Source organism: Staurois parvus, unplaced genomic scaffold (genome assembly GCF_062004578.1).
Source record: "Staurois parvus isolate SC_StPar_1 unplaced genomic scaffold, SC_StPar_1.0 ptg000068l, whole genome shotgun sequence".
Taxonomy (NCBI): Eukaryota; Metazoa; Chordata; class Amphibia; order Anura; family Ranidae; genus Staurois; species Staurois parvus.
Genome location: NW_028317864.1, coordinates 8474316 through 8496366, shown reverse-complemented (window position 1 = coordinate 8496366; position 22051 = coordinate 8474316). Strand labels below are relative to the sequence as shown.

Genomic DNA, 22051 nt, shown 5'->3' with positions numbered 1-22051 from the left:
TTGGAGAACTAATCACAGATCTTCTATGATTGTAGACTGCCTCAGATCCTTCTGTCTCTTTATGTAAATCTAGACAGACTTCATAATGTGGAGCTCAGGGCTCTGTGGGGGCCAAACCATCACTTCCAGGACTCCCTGTTCTTTACATTGAAGATAGTTCTTAATGACATTGGCTGTATGTTTGGGGGTCGTTATCCTGCTGGAGAATAAATTTGATGCCAATCACACGCCTCCCTGATGGTATGACATGATGGATAATTATCTGCCTGTATTTCTCAGCACTGAGGACACTACTGAGCCTGATCAGATCTCCAACTCCATTTGCAGAAATGCAACCCCAAATTTGCAAGGAACCTCCACCATGCTTTACTGCTGCAGACCCTCATTATTGTGCCACTTCCCAGCCCTTCAGTGAACAAACTGCCTCCTGCTACAGCCAGATATTTCAGATTTTGACTCATCCTGACCACCTGCTGCCATTTTTCTACACCCCAGTTCCTATGTTTTCCTGCTTAGGTCACTTTGTCGTTTCCTTGTCTCATGCTTCCCTGGGTACATTTGTGTAGGCACCATATGCTCGCACCCGGAAGAGAAGTTTGGGTGGTAGAGCCACCTGGAAGGCAGACCTTGCTTTTGGTGAAGTTCTGCTTTAATGACACCACCCAGTACCTTGTTTACATTCTGCAGTAGTTTGGGTAATATCTAAGCTTAATAGGGCCTGGGATCCATGTTTGGTTGCTAGGACTCCAGCACCTGCCAGCATCCTAGTAACTAGCAAGCCCTGAGCAAGAAGCAGTGAAATTGGCGGTAATTATGGTGGAATTTGCCACCACCATGGTGATACATTGTGAAAGCAGCTCAAAAAGAAATCTGCTGTTCCAAATGCTTCATTGAATGTCTTCCTCACACTATCCGCTCAGCTGTTTCTGAATAATTGTGGACTTCCCTCCATTAGGAGTCAGTGTGACACTTACTCTTTATTTATAGCACACTAACACGGTTTGACATTCGAATTCTCCCGCTCACATTCCTTCAGGAGGTCGCACACTGCACAGAAGACAGTATGGAGCCCGCACACGTGACCTCACGTCACCAACACTCTACCGCATAGGAACTGGCCGCTACCCTAAACTCAGTCTACCACAGCGTCGGGCGTTCGCCGAAACAAGTTCTGCCAAACCCGATTGGCTATTGCATTAGAGCTCATCCCTCGGATTGGCTGACACACTGGCATATACGCTCCAGCTTCCTCCCTCTCTCCTTGATAGCGTCGCTATTGGGCGCAGCCGCTACCTGTTCTGCTTTGCCATTGGCTCCTTCCGACGTGTCTGCTGTGTTTTTCCTCCCATTGGCCGGCGCCTCTTCCTGCTTCACCATTGGCTGTTTCCAAACGCCCGGTATCCGGGTAAGATGGCGGCAGTAGAACAGTGCTCGCTCTCAGCTCAATGGCGCCCAGTTTCCCTCACGCACGTTGAATATCCTGCAGGTAAAGACGGGCTTATCGTTTCAGTCCCTTGGCCGCTGCTGGCTGAATTGGAGTCACGGGGATGGGTTTATCTGCGAAACTGCGATCCCTTTATGGGACTGTCTGGGTTTTGCGCATGCGCTATAGGAACGGTCTGTTTGCTAAAACCGCGCATGCGCGGCAGGACTGCAGTGTGCTTTGCTGGCCTGTCTAATGGTTTAAGGACTGGACAAGCCTTTGTCTGGCTGCCTTCTGTACCACCTAGTGGAAGTGGGGGGCTATGCAGGAGATATGCTGAAGATAGGACTGTTCTGAAGTGTCAGGACTTCTAATCCTAGTTCAGAATTCCTGGACACCCTGACCTCCCACAGGGGGCAAAGGTTATAAAAGTGCAGCGTCACCCCCTCCACACATTTATTTATTAGGCCGCTGTCACACAGGTGGTAAAAATAGGCGGCAGAGTTGCGTTTTTACTGCTTCCTGACTTCCTGTCCATGTCACTTACATTTGTGAAATCAGGGAGCCGGTGGAGCAGTACATACGGCAGCATTGGTGGTGCCTTGCATTGCCAGCAGTGTTCCCCAGGTGGTGCTTAGGCTTCATTCACACGGTGTATTCTACCGCATGCCTATGTAAGGCCGTGTTTACCAGTACAGGGATGCACAGGTGTTCCTTGCATCCCCCGTATCGGCAGGCCCATTCATGTCAGTCAGGACCCAGTGGCTTGCACTGACACAATCGCTGTGTCCCAATAATATGACATCAGTGTGGGTGCATGTACCCCCCCCCCCCCCCCCAAAGCTCACCCGGTCTGTGTTCAACACCCACCCACACCAATGTCTTACTGGCTGTATTTGTATTGATTGTCTGCACGGCACACCGGTACATTAGCCTTGGCACCCCCCTTTATTGCCTTTTAAAATGCACCACTAACTCATCTATGGGGTTTAGGCTAGGCTCACACTGTAGAGGGTTCATGCTGGTGTGTTTGCGCAGGCACAGCAGCCAATCATTTGCATTAATATTATCAGCTGCTTTAATATTTTACACTTTACATCAGTCTCTGCTTACACTCTTAGGGCTTGTTCTTACTTGCTTTGGTCTCTGAAGAGCAATATGTGTTTGTGTTGCTTTTCAGAGAGCAATTCACAGGCATTGAGCAGAGGTTGTATTACATCCTCACTGCCTGCTTTAACCGCTACATAGTGAGAAGACGGAGAGAGAGACAAAAATAGAGAGATAGGGAGAAAAGAGCACTGTTCACCTAAAGGGGTCTCGGTCGGCGCTTTGCCTGCTGAGAGCAATAGAGGGTGCATTTCCTGCTGTGGCCGTAAAGCATAGCATCACACTTGCAGCATGTATACCCCCCAGCTGCTGCCTCTACTTCTAAAGAGGGATTGGTGAAAATGCCGCTCAACTAAGACGTTTTACTGCCCCCCAACTGCTAATGTGCCCTATCTTCCATACACACTTTGGCCAATTATCCTTCCAGCATGTCTTGGAAGGGAACCCATCAAGCACAGAGAGAACACGCAAACTCCATGCAGATGGTGTCCTTGTTTGGATTTGAACCACGGATCCTACTGCTGAGAATCAGAAGTGCTAACCACTAAGCCACTGTGCTAGTAGTGCAAGGTTTGCTATGCATTGCTAATGCTGGGCTTTCTACCCAGGGGCTTCTGCTGCCTTTTTGCGCAGTCCTTTTATGAGCCCAATACAAGGTAATTTTGTGTCCATTTCATCCAGTGTTCTGTTGCAAAAGTAACAAAATAGATAAGACAGCTTACCCCCCCCTTTTTCCCCCACAGTTATTAAGAAGACAATGAAAAGCACTACCCTGTTTGTGGTAGGTGCTCCCTGATCCTTTTAGATGCTTTTGTTAATGCAGACATTAAAATAGAGGTAAGACCGATCACTAACCCAAAAAGCTGTGGTGTATGCAGCTCTGCATTGTGATCTAACAACATCCCAATATCACAGATGACCCCTGGGAAGGCTATGTTACCAGTACCTTCCAGGAAGATCTGTTATAAATTGTGAGATCTTGGGGAAAATAAACTTTTTTTTTTTTTTTTTTTTTACTATTTATCCAGGTATTTTGCTGTGGCTAAAGCAATGTGAGCGTCAGTTGTGCTGAGCCCCACATTCCTACCATGGCAATGTATAAGCAATACTAAACCATACTTGGTCTTGCACAGCGCATGGTGAGATCAGGCGTAAACATCATCATAGGGTTGTCAGAGAAGACGGGAACATTGATGACATTTCTTATTTTATATGGCAGTGCAGGTTCCTGACCCTCAGGGGGGTGGGATTGGGGGGGGGGGGGATACAGACCACAGACATTCCTAAAATTAAAGAAAGAGGCCCACACTTGGACAACCCTATAATGTGAATATCCTTGCACCATTATGTCTGTTATAGGGTGATCAGAAGCTGTCTCATTTTTCCCATGTGGTTCCCTCATTGTGAGCCAGTCACATGAACTATGAATGTCCTACAACAAATAGATGTAGTCCACTGTTCCTTTGTCAGGAGAAATGACAGTCTCATTTACTGAGCCCCTCCTAGGCTGTATGAGCTCGGAAGCACTCCGCTCTCCATGCTTCTGGGTTCTGAGTTGTCAAATCCTGACTGCAGCTTCTGCGTAGGCTGTCAGAAGAGGAGAAGGAAGCATTGAAATTAAAGTTAAACTCTGGGCATTTTTTTGCATTGCTATGAACTTTCTTACCTTTCAGCGATTCTTCAATGTTTTTAAATACAGGTGTCCCCACACTGGAAGTAGATCTAAAAAGGTCTTTGTCCTCTTAAAGGGTTAGCGCACCAGAAAACATGTAAAGATGAACTAACACCAGACGCCCTCCCACCCCTTAGTGCCTGCTGTACTAACCTCCAGGGTTGCTGAGCTGTCAGCACCCCTACAGCTGCTCCAATGGTCTGGGAATTCGAAATCCTGCTCTTTCCCCCTGTTCTCTGTGCAGTATTCCCGGGAGGGACCAGATTGATTCAGTGTGACGGCGCTGGCCGATCAGAATCAATCTTGCCTGACCCAGAAGCACAGCACAGATAAGAGGAAGGAGAGTGGGAATTTCAAATTATCGGACCACTCGAGTAACTGCGGGGTAGTTGATAGCTTGACAGTCTTTGGAGATAGGTACAGCTGGGACCCAGGGGGTGGGGAGGGTGTCCGGTGTTGATTCACCTTTTTAGATTTTTTTCTGTAAAGGTGAACTGACACTTTAAAGCAAGGGTGGGCAAACTTTTTGACTTGAGGGCCGCAATGGGTTTATATATTGGACCCGGGGGCCGGACCAAGAGTAGATGAATGATGTGTATGTGTCATCCATAGTAAGTATAGTAATATTCCCCCATAGTAAGCATAGTAATTCATCCCCCATAGAGTAATTCATCCCCCATAGAGTAATTCATCCCCCATAGAGTAATTCATCCCCCATAGAGTAATTCATCCCCCATAGAGTAATTCATCCCCCATAGAGTAATTCATCCCCCATATAATAATTCATCCCCCATATAGTAATTCATTTTGATTCACAGGATTCCTTGGTTGCGAACCGGGCTTGCACCTGGTATCAGGATTGTTAGTGGGCATAGTGGACCTATTTGTAGTGATGTATTCATCTATTGGGCAGTACCACCTGCCAAACCAGACCACTTCCACTGAATAGGTTTGCACTGTAACATGTGCAATGCATGTGGTTGCAGTAAAGTGGTACAGCTTTTTAGGAGTTGAGGCCTTTTTCGCATGGGGCGGAATCCTCTTGCAATCCGCTTGTTCAGCAAGTGATCTGTCTGTTGATGCCCGCTGAGCAAGTAGATGACAGGTCCATGTCTGCTCCACTTATGCAGATACAGTCCTCTATGGGCAGTCGGATGTAAACAGACCTCCTCTCCGTTGACATCCAACTGCCATCCAATCTGATCCCCTAATCAGTGGTCTCCAAACTGTGGCCCTTTGCTTGCTTTTACCTGGCCCCTGGGGTATTATTCCCCCCCCCCCCCATTGTCCGCAACAGTAGAGCACAGTTCATGCCACTGACGCCAACAATGGGGCGCTAGTCCTTGCACTGATGCCAATGTTGGGGCACTATTCGTCCCACTGATGCCAATGTTGGGGCACTATTCGTCCCACTTATGCCAATGTTGGGGCACTATTCGTCCCACTGATACCAATGATGGGGCACTATTCGTCCCACTGATACCAATGATGGGGCAATATTCGTCCCACTGATACCAATGATGGGGCACTATTCGTCCTACTGATACCAATGATGGGGCACTATTCGTCCCACTGATACCAATGATGGGGCACTATTCGTCCCACTGATACCAATGATGGGGCACTATTCGTCCCACTGATACCAATGATGGGGCACTATTCGTCCCACTGATACCAATGATGGGGCACTATTCGTCCCACTGATACCAATGATGGGGCACTATTCGTCCCACTGATACCAATGATGGGGCACTATTCGTCCCACTGATACCAATGATGGGGCACTATTCGTCCCACTGATACCAATGATGGGGCACTATTCGTCCCACTGATACCAATGATGGGGCACTATTCGTCCCACTGATACCAATGATGGGGCACTATTCCTCCTCCCCACTGATGCCAATGTTGGGGCACTATTCGTCCCACTGATACCAATGATGGGGCACTATTCCTCCTCCCCACTGATGCCAATGTTGGGGCACTATTCCTCCCACTGATACCAATGATGGGGCACTATTCCTCCCACTGGTACCAATGACGGGGCACTATTCCTCCCACTGATACCAATGACGGGACACTATTCCTCCCACTGATACCAATGTTGGGGGCACTATTCCTCCCACTGATGCCAATGTTGGGGGCACTATTCGTCCCACTGATGCCAATGTTGGGGGCACTATTCGTCCCACTGATGCCAGTGTTGGGGGCACTATTCGTCCCACTGATGCCAGTGTTGGGGGCACTATTCGTCCCACTGATGCCAATGTTGGGGGCACTATTCATCCCACTGATGCCAATGTTGGGGGCACTATTCGTCCCACTGATGCCAATGTTGGGGCACTGTTCGTCCCACTGATGCCAATGTTGGGGGCACTCTTCGTCCCACTGATACCAATGATTGGGGCATTCTTCGTCCCACTGATACCAATGATGGGGGCACTCTTCGTCCCACTGATACCAATGATGGGGGCACTCTTCGTCCCACTGATACCAATGATGGGGGCACTCTTCGTCCCACTGATACCAATGATGGGGGCACTATTCCCCCCTCACACCAATGATGGGGGCACTATTCCCCCCTCACACCAATGATGGGGGCACTATTCCCCCCTCACACCAATGATGGGGGCACTGTTCCCCCCCCACTGATACCAATGATGGGGGCACTGTTCCCCCCCCACTGATACCAATGATGGGGGCACTGTTCCCCCCCACTGATACCAATGATGGGGGCATTGTTCCCCCCCCACTGATACCAATGATGGGGGCTCTGTTCCCCCCCACTGATACCAATGATGGGGGCACTGTTCCCCCCCCCACTGATACCAATGATGGGGGCACTATTCCTCCCATTGACAACACAGATGGGAAATTATTACTTTCCCTAATACCAATGATGGGGCATTGTTTACTCCCACTGCCGCAGGGGCACTTTCTTCACCCACTGGCCACAATCTGGCCCCCCCCCCCCCCAAAGTTTGAAGGACAGTAAAGTGGCCTTTTATTTTGAAAGTTTGGAGACCCCCTGCACTAGATGAAAGGGGAACAAGTCCCCATCCATCTGTTTTTGGTGAGGAGAATGGAGGCTACGCTCGGGACCATCTGCAAAACGGACAAGCGTACCTGATTGGAACGTTCGTGTGAAAAAGGCAGTAAGGAGGCAACATAGTGCGTTTTCACTACCTGTCACCTCTCTGAAGGCACCTGCAAGACTCTGAATACTATTTACTTAATAATGTTAGATTGTTTGGGGAGCTACATACCGCGTTAATTCTACCAGTTTTACATTTTTGTACATTAGATGATATAATGATGTATTACAAAAAATGATATGCCTCTTGCTTTATTTAAGGGGCTATGGAATGTATCTTATTTTCATTGTACGCATCTAGATTGATACTTTGTTTATAGCTAAAAAACATATGATGCAGACTGTGTCCAACTGATGTAAACATTTCTAATTAAAATGAAACTAGTGAAGCCATTAGGTCAGCATTATGGCCAAGCAAGCTAGCATTCTGAGAAGAAAGCTGGCAGATCCTGTGTTCCTCTTAGTATGTTTCATTCAGATAGAGCTTGCAAAATGTTTCTGCTATGATGCTGAATATATTACAGTAGATGTAGGAAAGAGACCGTTGTGGATAGACAGTATCTCATCAGTCAGCTGCCTAAAATTGTGGCTCTTTACGGCTGTGGGAAGCGAGTTATGAAGATATCAAATATATCAGTATGCATGCAGTTTATTTACAGCATGACTGTAGGCAAATATAATAGGCTTTGTTTTAATGTTGGGTCCATAAAATCATTATTAGAAAAGTGAAGCACAGCGCAGCACCAGTTCACTTCTCTTATTGTTCTCACTCAGGGGCGGACTGACTATTTGGAAACTCAGGCACTGCCTGAGGGCCCGGGGTCAGTAGGGGGCCCCATGAGATGCCCCTGGTACCTTTTTCATAGGCTTTTTTTTAGTTCGGGAAAGGACAGGTGGACTGACAACTTGTGGGGCCCCCGGGCAATAGGGATCATGGGGCCCCATGAGTTGTCAGTCCGCCTCTGTTCTCACTATTTTGGAATGTAAGTAGGTTTCTGGGGGGGGTGTCATTATAGTTAGGTTGGCAGTGCAGGAGGACTGTGCCTACATAAAATTTATATATATATATATATATATATATATATATATATATATATATATATATATATATATACAGTCATGGCCGAAATTGTTGGCACCCTTGATATTTCTCCAGGAAATCATGTATTTCTCACGAAACGTATTGCATTAACACATGTTTTGCTATACACATGTTTATTCCCTTTGTGTGTATTGGGACAAAACAAAAAAAGGGAGGAAAGAAAGCAAATTCGACATAATGTCACACAAACCTCCAAAAATGGGCTGGACAAAAGTATTGGCACCCTTTCACAACTGCGGATAAATAAGAATGTTACAAGCATGTGATGCTCCTGTAAACTCACCTGGGGCAAGTAACAGGTGTGGGCAATATAGAAATCACACCTGAAAGCAGATAAAAAGGAGAGACGTTCACTTAACCTTTGCATTGTGTGTCTGTCTGTGCCACACTAAGCATGGACAACAGAAAGAGGAGACGAGAACTGTCTGAGGACCTGAGAACCAAAATTGTGGCAAAATATCAACAATCTCAAGGTTACAAGTCCATCTCCAGAGAACTAGATTTGCCTTTGTCCACAGTGCGCAACATTATCAAGAAGTTTGCAACCCATGGCACTGTAGCTAATCTCCCTGGTCGTGGACGGATGAGGAAAATTGATGAAAGATTGCAACGCAGAATAGTCCGGATGGTGGATAAGCAGCCCCAAACATGTTCCAAAGACATTCAAGCTGTCCTGCAGGCTCAGGGAGCATCAGTGTCAGCGCGAACTATCCGTCGACATTTAAATGAAATGAAACGCTATGGCAGGAGACCCAGGAGGACCCCACTGCTGACACAGAGACATAAAAAAGCAAGACTACAGTTTGCCAAAATGTACTTGAGTAAGCCAAAAGCCTTCTGGGAAAACATCTTGTGGACAGATGAGACCAAGATAGAGCTTTTCGGTAAAGCACATCATTCTACTGTTTACCGAAAACGGAATGAGGCCTACAAAGAACAAAACACAGTACCTACGGTAAAATATGGTGGAGGTTCAATGATGTTTTGGGGTTGTTTTGCTGCCTCTGGCACTGGGTGCCTTGACTGTGTGCAAGGCATCATGAAATCTGAGGATTACCAAAGGATTTTGGGTCGCACTGTAGGGCCCAGTGTCAGAAAGCTGGGTTTGCGTCCAAGATCCTGGGTCTTCCAGCAGGACAATGACCCCAAACATACGTCAAAAAGCACTCAGAAATGGATGGCAAAGAAGCGCTGGAGAGTTCTGAAGTGGCCAGCAATGAGCCCAGATCTAAATCCCATTGAACACCTGTGGAGAGATCTTAAAATTGCTGTTGGGAAAAGGTGTCCTTCCAATAAGAGAGACCTGGAGCTGTTTGCAAAGGAAGAGTGGTCCAAAATTCCGGGTGAGAGGTGTCAGAAGCTTATTGATGGTTATAGGAAGCGACTGATTTCAGTTATGTTTTCCAAAGGGTGTGCAACCAAATATTAAGTTAAGGGTGCCAATACTTTTGTCCAGCCCATTTTTGGGGTTTTGTGTGACATTATGTCATATTTGCTTTTCTGCCTCTGTTTTATATTTGTTCCAATACATACAAAGGGAATAAACATGTGTATAGCAAAACATGTGTTAATGCAATACCTTTTTTGTGTGAAATACTTGATTTTCAGGAAAAATATCAAGGGTGCCAACAATTTCGGCCATGACTGTATATATATATACACACACACACATACCACAAGTCTAGCAACCTGAAATCTGGTTCTGTTTCCATATTCCCCTTTAAGATATAATTCCAGGATAAAGCTAACTAATCTTAAAAGAACTCCCTCCCCTCTCCTAACACCTAGACTGAAAAACCTGTGTAAGAAAGATCTGTATACTTTATTATTTGCAGGCATCATCCTAGTACCATTCTTTAGATCTGAATGTCGGCTCCGTTGTAAAAGCAATCCAGGCAGCTAGCTAGCAGGAAAGGATTTTTGGTGTGATCAAATGCTTTAAGGGGCAGATGAGGGATTTGGTGTCTTATTGACCCCATATCTCTCCATAAAGAGTACCTGTTACATGCCTAGTGCTGTCAAAAGGGATGTTGACAATGATTGCGACAGCAAAAAAAAAAAAATTTAAAGTGACGGTGAAAAAAAAAACTAGTGTCCACATCCATATATTTTAATATTTTGGGCCAGTTTTCCTTTTGATATTTAAAAAATAAAAACAGATATCCATTACCATTTACCACTAAATGAAAGCCCAATTTGTTCTGAAAAAATTAGGTATAATCCACCTGGATACGCAATGTAGTTGGGATGATATGTACAGTTTTACTGACACATGTCAAAGTTGCAAAATTGTGTTTAGGCATTAACATTTAAAACAATGTAAAACACCCTCAGTCACTAATGGGTTAAAGAGCAAGTGGAGCTGTTGCCAGCAATAACCAGTCATTTGTAACAAAGATCTGGTTGCCATGGACAACTGCACTTTTTCAGAAATGTTCATTACTTCAGTTGTTTTATATAAAAAAATTAAGCCAAATTACCTCCAACTCCTTTTGTCTAATGTATATGTTCTATTATGATGATCTGTGGTATGTCTTTGTTCTGTACGCTGCCTCAATCCTGTATTGGTTTCTGGCATTAAAGAATGAGAAAAAAAAAAAAAACAGTAATGAACCTCATTGTGTTGGATAATGGTGTAGTCTAAAGCATCTATCTTCTGCTCTCTGTCTCTCCTACAGGGGACGTCTATGGGCAGCTGTTGGCCTACCTCAGCCTATCGCCAGTCTTCATTCTCGTCAGTTTTGTGACGCTAATCATATTCAAGAGAGAACTTCACACGGTCAGATCACATGTCATTACTGGTTGACTTTGCTGTCACCCTGCTCTGCCAGATCATGACATCTCTTTGTACCTTTTTGCATGCAGATTTCCTTTCTGGGGGGCTTGGTAACGAATGAAGGTGTAAACTGGTTAATAAAGAATATAGTGAGAGAGCCACGTCCTTGTGAAGGTGAGTATTAACTCACATGATGAAGGCTTACTGCCTCAGGTTCACCCGTGCAAAAAAGGCTTATTGAATTTGATTTATAGAAGATGCTGTTTTTTCACTTCGTAATCTCTGCCCTTAATTTGACAGGGACACACACAACAGTCACAACAGAGTATGGGTTACCCTCCAGTCATTCTCAGTTCATGTGGTTTTTCTCTGTATATTCATTCCTCTTCCTTTATTTAAGGTGAGTTGGATTGTTAAAAGTTAACACTACTATAAATAAAAGGTAGTATATTGTTTTTAAGGGGAAATGTAGTGTGTGCTATTGATGCTAAAAAATACAACTTCTTAAAGAAACAATAGCCCTTCTTGGTGTAAAGAAAGACCCCTTTAGTGCTTTAGCATACCTTCCTTAGCTCACTGGAGGCAGCACACATTCATAGACTAAATTAAGCAGAAGCAGGAATATTCCTGCACTACAGGTCCTCAAGTACAACTTCCTCTCCAGCAAGGAGTACAGATAGGTGCACAGCAGTGACATCATCAAATCTCATAAGAATAGAAATCAGAGACACTAGAGCCTTAGAGATCTCACACTGCAGATCTACAGCTATGAAGCAACCAAATTATAGAACCTGGGCACAGTCACATATACTTTTCTACATTTCCTATAGAATAGCAGTTCTTCATAAAGAAAAAAATATTAATTGCATATTTGCTTATTTATGTTAGTCCAGCATGGACCAATGTAAGTATGTATATCTCATATGTGAGGGGCCACTGTGGAAGCTGACATTCACTGTAGTAGTCATCGCTGGGTTCTGTGCAGAGCGGCTGCACACTGATCACAGAGGTTCATTGGCTTTGCTCTGTCACACCTCGCATACTCTGATTCAAGAAGGCGATGAGGAGGAGCTGTGATGTCACTATCTCCATTTGTCCAATCAGAGAATGCCTTGTATACATTAAAAAATCAGCAATCCCTTTAGAAGTGCTGACTACTACCGTGCTTGTCAGCTTCCACAGTGTTCCCTCAGGTATGGGATGTGCATACTTGCATTGGTGCAAACAGGACCAATGTAAAGGTGTCCATAGATGATTAGGTTTTTGTTTGTTTTTTTTTTTCTAAACAACAAATGGATTCTTCCATCCACACAATTGAGTTGAATGAAGGAATCCTCCCCACTGGGACATTTTATTTTGACAGCGTGATTCTTCTGCTGTCAGAATACACTGATCAGCAGTTGCTGATCAAGTAACATTTTCCAACATTCCTGTTCGACAGAAATTGATCAAACGTCCAACTTCTGTTGAAAGGGAAAGGCAATACATGGATCATAATTTGGCTGGTTCAGCACAGACTGGCTAAATTTTGATCCAACTATGGGCAGCTTTAGTATATATTTAAGATCAGCTTTAAATTGGCTTGGTATTTCTGAACTTCCTCTCATGTTGCTGTCTTCTCAGAATGCACCAGACCAACAACGCTCGGTTCTTGGACCTGCTCTGGCGCCACGTGCTGTCCTTGTGTCTCCTGACAGCAGCATGTCTTGTGTCATATAGTAGGTAAGCACAGTCGGGTGTGGAAATGTTTTAAAAAAACTACTTTCCTAAGTCGGGGTCCCAATTTACTTGTCCATCATGACAAAAAAATGATTAAAAAAAAATAAAAAAATTGTCCAGGATGGAAAATATGAAGTGTTGATGTTTTTTTTATTAAGCAGAGGTGCTTTTAGGAACATCTTGGCCTTTTAAAAAAACAAAAGGGGCTTTATGATGACTTAAACTTTTTTAATGTTTTTAACATTGCGGTGTTTGTCTCCTACTCCCTTTCCTGTCTGTCTCCAGCACCACACCCAGGAGGGGAGAGATCTTGCAGTGTGACAAGCATTGATTTGGGTGCTCATCAGGGAAAGGAGTGTTAAGCTCTCCTAACGCCCAGCAGACTTGCATTTGCTGAGCTAGTAAATGAGGCACTGATCCCAATGAGGGAAAAAAAAAGTATTTCTTCAAGTTATCCTCGCACATGGAAGTACTTAGGTGCTCAGTACAAGCGCATGCTGAACAGCTAAATCAAGCTCCGGGGTCCACTTTAAGAACATGAACACACACACACACACTGATGGGCAGGGGGCATGGATGAGCACTGAAAGCTGGCACTGATGGGCACTGGCAGGGGGCACTAATGGGGCTACACAGATCATCAAAGGCAGAGCACTGATGATTTGTGTACATGTCCCCTCCGGGGAATGCCGATTACCGGCTCTCCTCTCCTCACGAGCTGTCAGCGTGACAGCTCGTGGGGAGAGAAATGCCGATAATCGGCATTTCCCTGTTTACATGTGATCAGCTGTGATTGGACACAACTGATTACATGACCGAGCCGACATCTTCGGCTCTTTCCGTTGATCGGTGATCCGCTGTGTCCGAGGGACACAGTGCACCGCCGATCGCCGCTCTGCATGTTCCCGGAGCTGCGCATCTGCGGTTAGATTGAGAGGACGTCATATGATGTCCTCCCAGAACGAGAGATCCGCCTTGCGTCTGTCATTTTACTATATGGCGGGCGGGAGGCAGTTAAAATTGCGCACACTTGTCGAATGGCAACAAACTACAATACTTAATAATCTCCTTGGGCGATACTTTAAAAAATTTTACAGGTTACCAGTTTACAGTTACAGAGGAGGTCTCACTATTTGCAGCGATATCTCACGTGTGGTACAAACACCATTTACATATGCATACATAACCTATGAATGCGTTTGCCTGTGTAAGCTGTCCCTTTATTTTTTTTTTTTATAACTTTTATTTCTATCATAAGAAATATAAACATTCCTTGTGATAACAATAAAGCATGACAGGTCCTGTTTATGAAGAAATCTGAGGTCTATAAGACCTGAAATCTCTTTCTACCATGGAAAGCATCAGATAAAAAAAACAAGATTGATCTGATGCTTTCCAAAAAAAAATAGTTTACATCCGCCCTAAACCACAAGTGACGTTATGATGTCTCTGCTGGCCTCCTAGATCATAGAGGTGATCAGAGACCATCTGTTCTCTCCTCACCTCTATGGGCAGCAGCGCGAACCACCGGATTGTTTCCTGGGCTCGCTGGTGAGAACCGTAAGCCTGAGAGACACTGTTGAGCTGCGGGAGGGGGAGGGGATGACCCCTACGACCACTTCTAAAAGCAATCCAGTGGATAATAAGATGCTTGGATCACTTTTAGTGAAAAGAGAATCACCAGTTGAAAAAACAAAACCCTGCTGCTTACTCCCAGCAGGGCTACATAGAAAAAAAACCCCTACCTATCTGGCACCCAGAACTGCATATCCCGTGCGTTGGGGGGATAGGATTCACGCATCCCTGGAAAACCAGGGCAACAAAAGACTGTTGAGGGAGTTATATGTATTAGTTTATTGAAATAAGTAGGGGGCTATATATGAAGGGGGGGGGTATCTACATGGCAGTGAAGGGGGTGTGGTGAGTACATAAAGGATACATGGACAGTGGGGATTGGTGGGGTGATATGTATCAGTGCTCACATATCTCTATACAGGGAAGGGGTGAGGTGTAAATATGGAAGTGTGCAGCCTTAATGGTTATATACAGGGAGGGTGAGGAGGACTCACAGGGAAGGGGTGGCCAGCTGGGGGTAGGGGGGGGGGGGTGTTGCTCTCCTCCCACTGGGCTCCCCACAAGGCCCTGGCCTTCCTTTGTTCCATGTCCTCTCCTCAGGCCCTCCTGCCCTCTGTAGGCTTTGGCTGGCTGTCCAGACTTTCGGGATGTCACCTGGGGGAGGAGAGTAGGAGGAGCCAGACTATGTTGCCGACGCCTCCCGCTGCTTCTAAAAGTGATCCAGCAGCTAATCAGCCGCTTGGATCGCATTTAGTAAAAACAGAATTTCCATCTGAAAATAAAGAAACCCCTGCTTCGCTAAATGGAAAAAAGAAAACTACCTGCCCGGCGCCCAGAACTGCATGTCCTGGGCGTCGGGTAATATGATTTGCACATCCCTGACAAAAGAGCACAGATGCTGTCATATGTTCTGTCAAGCACACTGTACTGCATTCTAACAAATGTGCTTCCCTTGCAGAGTGTATCTCGTGTATCACAGCTGGAGTCAAGTTGCATATGGAGCTGTGGCTGGAAGCATCTTGGCTATAGCCTGGTTTGTTTTCACACAGGAGATCCTAACACCGCTGTTCCCAAGAATCGCAGCCTGGTAAGCTATGTTCAATAGCAAAGACTTGAAAATATGTCTATACTTTGATGAATTCTGTATTGAAGCACTCCTATTTGTAAAGTGCAATAACATCATTTCAGATAAATGGAGAAAGTTGGTTTAGTGCATTTTACATTAGAAGTTATTCTGAAGCTTTTGTTTTAATCTCCACTGAAGACTCTCATTCTTGTTGCAGAGGAAAGTAGTATTGCCCTACTGTACTGTCAGAAGTTTTTTTTTTCAGTGCAAGTACACTGTGTTTTTAAAGAATTTTAAAGGAATTTGCTAGCAGCACAGTAGTGACCTCACCAAGTCTGGTGAGAATAGAAGCAGAAGAGCCTCTCACACTGCAGTTATACAGATTTTAGGCTGCATACACTGGTGTGCCTAGATACCTCATATACCAGGAAATGCAATGCTTTTTCAGGGCGAATTTAACACAAAAAGTTACATTTTTCAGGGCACTGCTTAGGCTCCATTAAAGAGGTTGTAAAGGCAATTTTTTTGTTATTTGTAAAATAACAAACATGTTCTACTTACCTGCTCTGTGCAATGATATTGTACAGAGTGGCCCTGAGCTTCCTCTTCCGGGGGTACCTCCTCAGCGCTTTAGGCTGCTCCTCGTATGTGTGTGGCACCAAAGCAAGGCGCTTGATATGATGGCACTCCTGTGGGCTTTCTCCTGAGCCAGGCTGTGTGTGTCCATAGTCACACACAGTGCATCCCTGCTCCCACTTCCTCCTTACAGGATTTGAATGACAGCAGCAAGAGCTAATGGAACATAGACAATCACTGCTTCAGATGGGCACAGCACCGGATTGCGATAGGACTCGAGTAAGTATTTAAGGCGATGGGGGGGCCATACAATTGCTGGGACATTTTTTACCTTAAAGTGTAAGTAAACTCCTTTTTTCATATTTTACCTACAGGTAAGCCTTTAATAAGGCTTACCTGTAGGTACTGTAAATATCTCCTAAACATGTGCCGTATAGGAGATCTATACTCTAGAAACCCCAGTTATGTCACCAGCGCATGCGCACCGCACTTTCAACTCCTATCGCGCATGCACAGGAGTGATGACATTGCGGCAAGGAAAATCAGATGGCCGTAACTTTTGAACTTGGAAGGAAGACCGGGTGAAGACGGAAGCCTTGGGGAGCCATGACAGCTCTCTGCTGGAGGGCTTCGTTTTCAGTTAAGTCATTCATAGTGTGCTAGTATGCGATGTATACTAGCACATTATGCTCTTAGCTTGCAGGGAGAAGATTTTATTTTCGATTTTTTTTTTTTTTTCTTGCAATTTACTACCGCTTTAATGCAGAAAATGCATTAAGGAAAAAATATTTAGCCTTTAGAACCACTTTAACATTTCTAAGTGTGTTTTAATATAACAAAGCAAAGCTTTACTTTATGAGATCAAGTCCACTTTAACTTTACTGAGAGTAACAGTAGGTACCGCAAGGTACTTGCACATACATTTGTAACAATAACTTTCATTCTGTATGTGCAGGGAGCTCCACGCTTCCCAGACATGTACCATAATACAGGTCTTGACATCTTCAACTTTAGAGTAGGTCATAGTAGTAAGTCATGACATGTCTTGGTCCATCTTGTCTGTATCTATATAGAGGACAAGTTCTGTTCTGCCTGACATCTGTGCAGAAAGTGAGGTAGACCTCCCACATGGAATCATGGACAACATTACAATTCTGATCCTAAACCTTTCTTATGCAGGCAATACACAGGTTGATATTCTGAACAAATTTTCTTTAGAAAATCAGAAATTTCATGCGTTTTTGCTATCCTATGGTGCCACCATTGATTTGGAAATTCTGCCTGCCAAGCCTTCAATTTCACCACATGTTGCTAAAAAAAATAATTTTTGTGGCTGTGAATCTTCTTTTTTTTTTTCTCCAGGTCACAGCTCATTCTCATTTCTTTTTTGATTATACTTCTCGCATGATTCTCCCATCATCGATTAGAAATTTGTTTGTTTTTCGAAAAAATTTCCAACATACCCGTTCACTCAAATTCAATGGTCACGTGAAAATCGGCCGATACCATGGTCCACTAATGGTGCGAAATTCGAATGAAAATTTTAGTTACGATTTTTGAATAAAAAATTATTTTGGAATTCGACCCATGTATGGCCTTCATGACTCTGCTGTGTGTTCCCATTTGATGATTTTATGCATGTTCTCTCAAACATCAGTTGAGGTGAAATCTCTCAAAAGTCAAAACAGATGGCACTAGAAGTTGAAAAGGGTTTAACCCTTCCAGTCTCTTAAAAAAAAAAAAAAAAAAGAAATTGAAGCTGGAGTTGAGTTAAAAGGACATTGTTTCAACAGACCGTGTTTTCTATTTTAAACTTCACAAAAGCATCTACTGCAAAAGAATATTCTTGCCTTTCCTGTGGCCTGTGTTGCCAAACACTGCTTTGTTCCATATAAAAATGAGTACTCAGAGTCCACTGGGAAACTGCCTAGGAGTATCAATCTCCTGGGTCCTCGACAGCTCTTACTGGTTCCTCCTGCTGACCTTCTTGTCACCGCTCTATCCTGTAATAATGTAAGTCATAGGGAGGAACCAGTGAGAACTGCAGGGGACCTAGAAAATCAACACTATTAGAGTCAATTTTGCAGCGGAATTGAGAAGATCATTCCTCTGGAGTGTGGGCAGCATTCAGTGGCGTGGGCAATCCAGCAAGGCGTGTACATACTCTTCTTTTACAGGGTATGAATTTTTGGAGATTTTTAAATGCAGGACAGGGTTGCTTTAAAGTGTCCTCAGTACTAGACTCTGGTGGTAGTAGTACAGCTCTGGCTAAAACTGCACGAGAAATCATTGAGACACCATATTGTCATGTGGTGGTCTGTAAAAATCATTGATATGTTCACTCGATTTTATTTATTTATTTTTCATGTGGTTGTGCTTTTACCTATACAGGCCATAGTAAAAGGTTCTCTTTAATGATGGTCCCACCAGCTGCACATGCTTGTCTTCTCTTTCCCTGTTCCCTGTGTCGAAGCACTATACTTGTCACATGGGAGGGAGGAGAGCTAGTCACATGTTCCTTCATACCTGAAAGTACCAGGTAATCCTCTTTGTCCCCATGGGAAGCACAGATAAGGTTAGCATTTACTGCCGGTGGGGCCTCTGTTAGGGCTCATGTACACTGCAGCTGATAAACTCACGTTTAGGAGCTGTTCAGCGGTTTTTTCAGCAGCCCCTGAACTCTCCCTAATGTTTTTCTATGTGTCCATGCACACATCATCGTTTACAGGCAGTTGAGTTTAGTCTTTTTTTTAACGCAGAAAACTTGAGTTCAGCAGTAGATTTTATCAGCGTTTCAAACGCAAAATGCTTGTAAACGCGGCTAACTGTGTTTATAGACGTTTGCGTTTGAAAGATTTTTTTTTTTTTTACTTTTCTATTTCCAGATGCTGTCCAGAGCCTTTTTTCATCAAGAAAAATGAATGCAAAGCATTTTCCCGGTACTCAAATGGACCTCGTACACCATACTTTGAGGTTTTGCATGAAAAAAATGTTAGAGACTGCTGCAATAATTTCTGCACAGAAATAAGCTGGAACACATCCAAACACCACAAAAAAAAAAAGACAGCTAATCTCAACAAATACTACTCTCCCTGCTTCTCTCTATTTCTCTCAAAATGTCTGAAATAGTTATTTTTTTACTGTTTTTCAGTGCTTTCTTGGCATTTTGGAAGGTCTCCTGAGGTTATCTTAAAAAAACACTTCTAAACATAAACGCGGCTAAACAGACATTTTTTTTTAATCTACGTTTTCCAGCAGTCAGTTTCCCTCATGCAGAAGTGTCCCCTGTACATGGAGCCTTAATGTGAACCTGTTGCTTTGCTCTGCATGGGCAAAGCAAAGATTCGCTTTAAATTGGTTACATGTATTCATATATTTTATTTTTTTTTTCCCAAACAGGATTGATTTATTAGAAAATGTACAATAGCCATACAGTACATATTAATTTTTTATATTTTGATATCCACAGGCCGATCTCAGAATTCTTCCTTATCCGTGACACCAGTTTGATCCCCAATATCTTGTGGTTTGAGTACACAGTCACTCGATCAGAAGCCAGGTAAATAGGTTTCTTTTATCTTTTTTAATAGTCCCACACAGAAATAAATTTGCAAAATAGATCACTACTGGTTAATCGTTTTAAACTTGCTTCATAAAGAATTTTTATCTAATCTAAACCCTGCTTACAGAAAAAAAGGAGTGTACAACAATGCGTAAACCATTTTTCATTTCAGTAGTGACACGATAACAAGAGAAAGGGACTACACTAAAGATGCACACACTCTACACGTGCGCATTAGTCTCTTGGAAATTGCAAATGACCTACACTCTAGAATGTATTTCATTATATTTCATCTAAATTTTTTTTGTACTTTAGATAGCGGGGAAGATTGTGGACTTCTGTCAGTTTTTTGTTATTGTATCCAAACACAGTGTGTGTGTTGTTTTTTTTTTTTTTTTTAATTTTCTTTTGAAAGACCATGTGGAAATTAATTTGGGAATATTACAAAGATCTATTTGGCCCATACCTGGCCACACATGTTACAATCAGTGCAATCTTTAGATTTATCAGCATTGTGCCACTTGCACAAAATCATGACATGTATGCATATTTTTGTTGCCTGTAGAGATGAGTCAGGCTTCAGCTGTCATTTGGAATTACAGATCGGAAGATGATAGTTATAAACAATCTAACCAAAAGTATGTGGATACCCCTCCAACTTCATCAGTTTTTTTTTACTGTTAATGCTACAACATACTATTGTGACTATTCGACTATTTGTGCACTACCAATCTTGTGAAAACAGTTTTGGGAAGGCCTCTTTGCGTTCCAGCTGTGCACAAAGCCAGGTCCATAAAGACATATTTTGATCATTTGGGTGCGGAGGAATTTGGAAAGCCTGACTGCTGACTTCAGCCTTATTGAATGTCATGGATATGAATTAAAACACTGACTGTGAACCAGATTTTCTTGTCCACCACTAGTTCCTCCTCTCTTTGGCTGAGTGGGCACAAATTACCTCAAATTCCAAAATCTGAAGAGTTGAGTTTGCTAAAGCCATGGAGAGGTGTGGGGGGAAACGCCATATAAATGTCCATGGTTTTGCAATGGGATGTCCACCAAGCTCGAATAGTTTTGATGGTCACGTGTCCACAAACTTTTGGCCATATTATGTAAGTTGTTTGTTAGGATCAACACAATTACTTTGCTGTTCCCATAGTGACTGTTTTGTTTTCCTATTTGTCACCCTTCCAGAAACAGACAACGTAAACTTGGTACAAAGCTTCAGTGAGACAACAACGAGCAAACTGACAGGGTGGGGTATGACGGTAGCGTCCACAATATCATGGCAGTCGGAAGGAACTGAAGCCAGTACAGCCTATGGCGCACCGAGGAACATTTAAACTGACGGACCAAAAGAGAAAGAAAGAGGCCTTCACTGGGTATACAATGCCTGTCTTGCCAGTGGCCCTCCTCTGCATGTCAGGACTGGGGCCAATGCACTCAAATGCACGCTGTTCAATGATCAGTCAATTGATGGAAGACAGACTGATGGAATATTATAAGAGCTACAACATTTTTTTTTTTTTTCTTCTTAACTTCCCCCCTACTTTCCCTTTCCCTGAAAGGAAAACAAATTACTGAAAGAACTGAACCATTTTTATTGCATGAATACCCACCTTTTTTATTTTTTATTTATTTTTTAAAAAATATAAATTAAACCTAATACATATGGGGTGGATAATGCTGTGAATTCCGGCAACTTTTTTGGATAATGCTGCGCTTTTTTTTTTTTTTTTTTTTTCTTTCTTTTTTTCTTTTTTTGGACTTACCCTCACACCCTGTTGAACATGGATGGTGAAGCACTCAAGAACGTGTGCTTTAATAACTGGCGTGCTCGGCAGGATGTCTCACTCTACTGCAGCTACGCTCGCCACGGTGCCTACAGAAAGATGACAGCTGGAGGGCTTGAAGCAATTCCTGTTGCACTTTGAACAAGATTTCAATTAAGGACTACAAATAACCCTTTTAACACTAGTGATCTTTGTTTTTTTATTATTGTTTGTGTGAAAAAATAAGAGAAAGGTATACGTATTTGTTGGAGCGGTTACTCTTTAAGGATGATTTCTGTAGTATCTGGTGAACTGACAAAGCTCTGGAGCAGCGGTCCCCATCCAGTGGCTTGTAAGTCACATGGGGCTCTTGGCTGCCTTTTGATGTTGCTGGCGGCAGCGTCTCATCGGGTGCTCCGTTCCCGTACATCTAAATACCCACTGCATTATACATTTCCTGTAAGCATGAAACCAAGAGGTGGTTGCCTGATTTACATAATTCATTAAACCGTTCAACTTGAGTCTAAACAGAGGTTTTTGTCGAGTGCTCTGTTTTAGTTCATGTGACTTGTTTATGTCCATTCTGACAGTGGTTGGAGATGTCTGC

General features: G+C 43.6%; 1 protein-coding gene across 1 annotated transcript; it reads left to right on the top strand.

Moving 5' to 3' along the window:
* The first annotated feature begins 1349 nt into the window (after nt 1–1349).
* On the top strand, nt 1350–21972 carry DOLPP1 (dolichyldiphosphatase 1). The gene is made up of 8 exons (XM_089669088.1): nt 1350–1486; nt 11077–11177; nt 11264–11348; nt 11475–11574; nt 12798–12896; nt 15427–15555; nt 19580–19669; nt 20867–21972. Exons 1-8 carry the CDS (start codon nt 1411–1413, stop codon nt 20901–20903), a joined length of 717 nt encoding a protein of 238 aa, XP_089525214.1. The 5' UTR covers nt 1350–1410; the 3' UTR covers nt 20904–21972.
* Nucleotides 21973–22051: the final 79 nt, after the last annotated feature.

What these genes read in the sequence shown, in the direction of transcription:
- DOLPP1 (XM_089669088.1), top strand. Translation starts at nt 1,411, where the DNA reads ATGGCGGCAGTAGAACAGTGCTCGCTCTCAGCTCAATGGCGCCCAGTT. An exon ending in GCACGTTGAATATCCTGCAG is followed by an intron (nt 1,487 to 11,076) that starts GTAAAGACGGGC and finishes TCTCTCCTACAG; the next exon opens with GGGACGTCTATGGGCAGCTG. An exon ending in AGAGCCACGTCCTTGTGAAG is followed by an intron (nt 11,349 to 11,474) that starts GTGAGTATTAAC and finishes TTAATTTGACAG; the next exon opens with GGACACACACAACAGTCACA.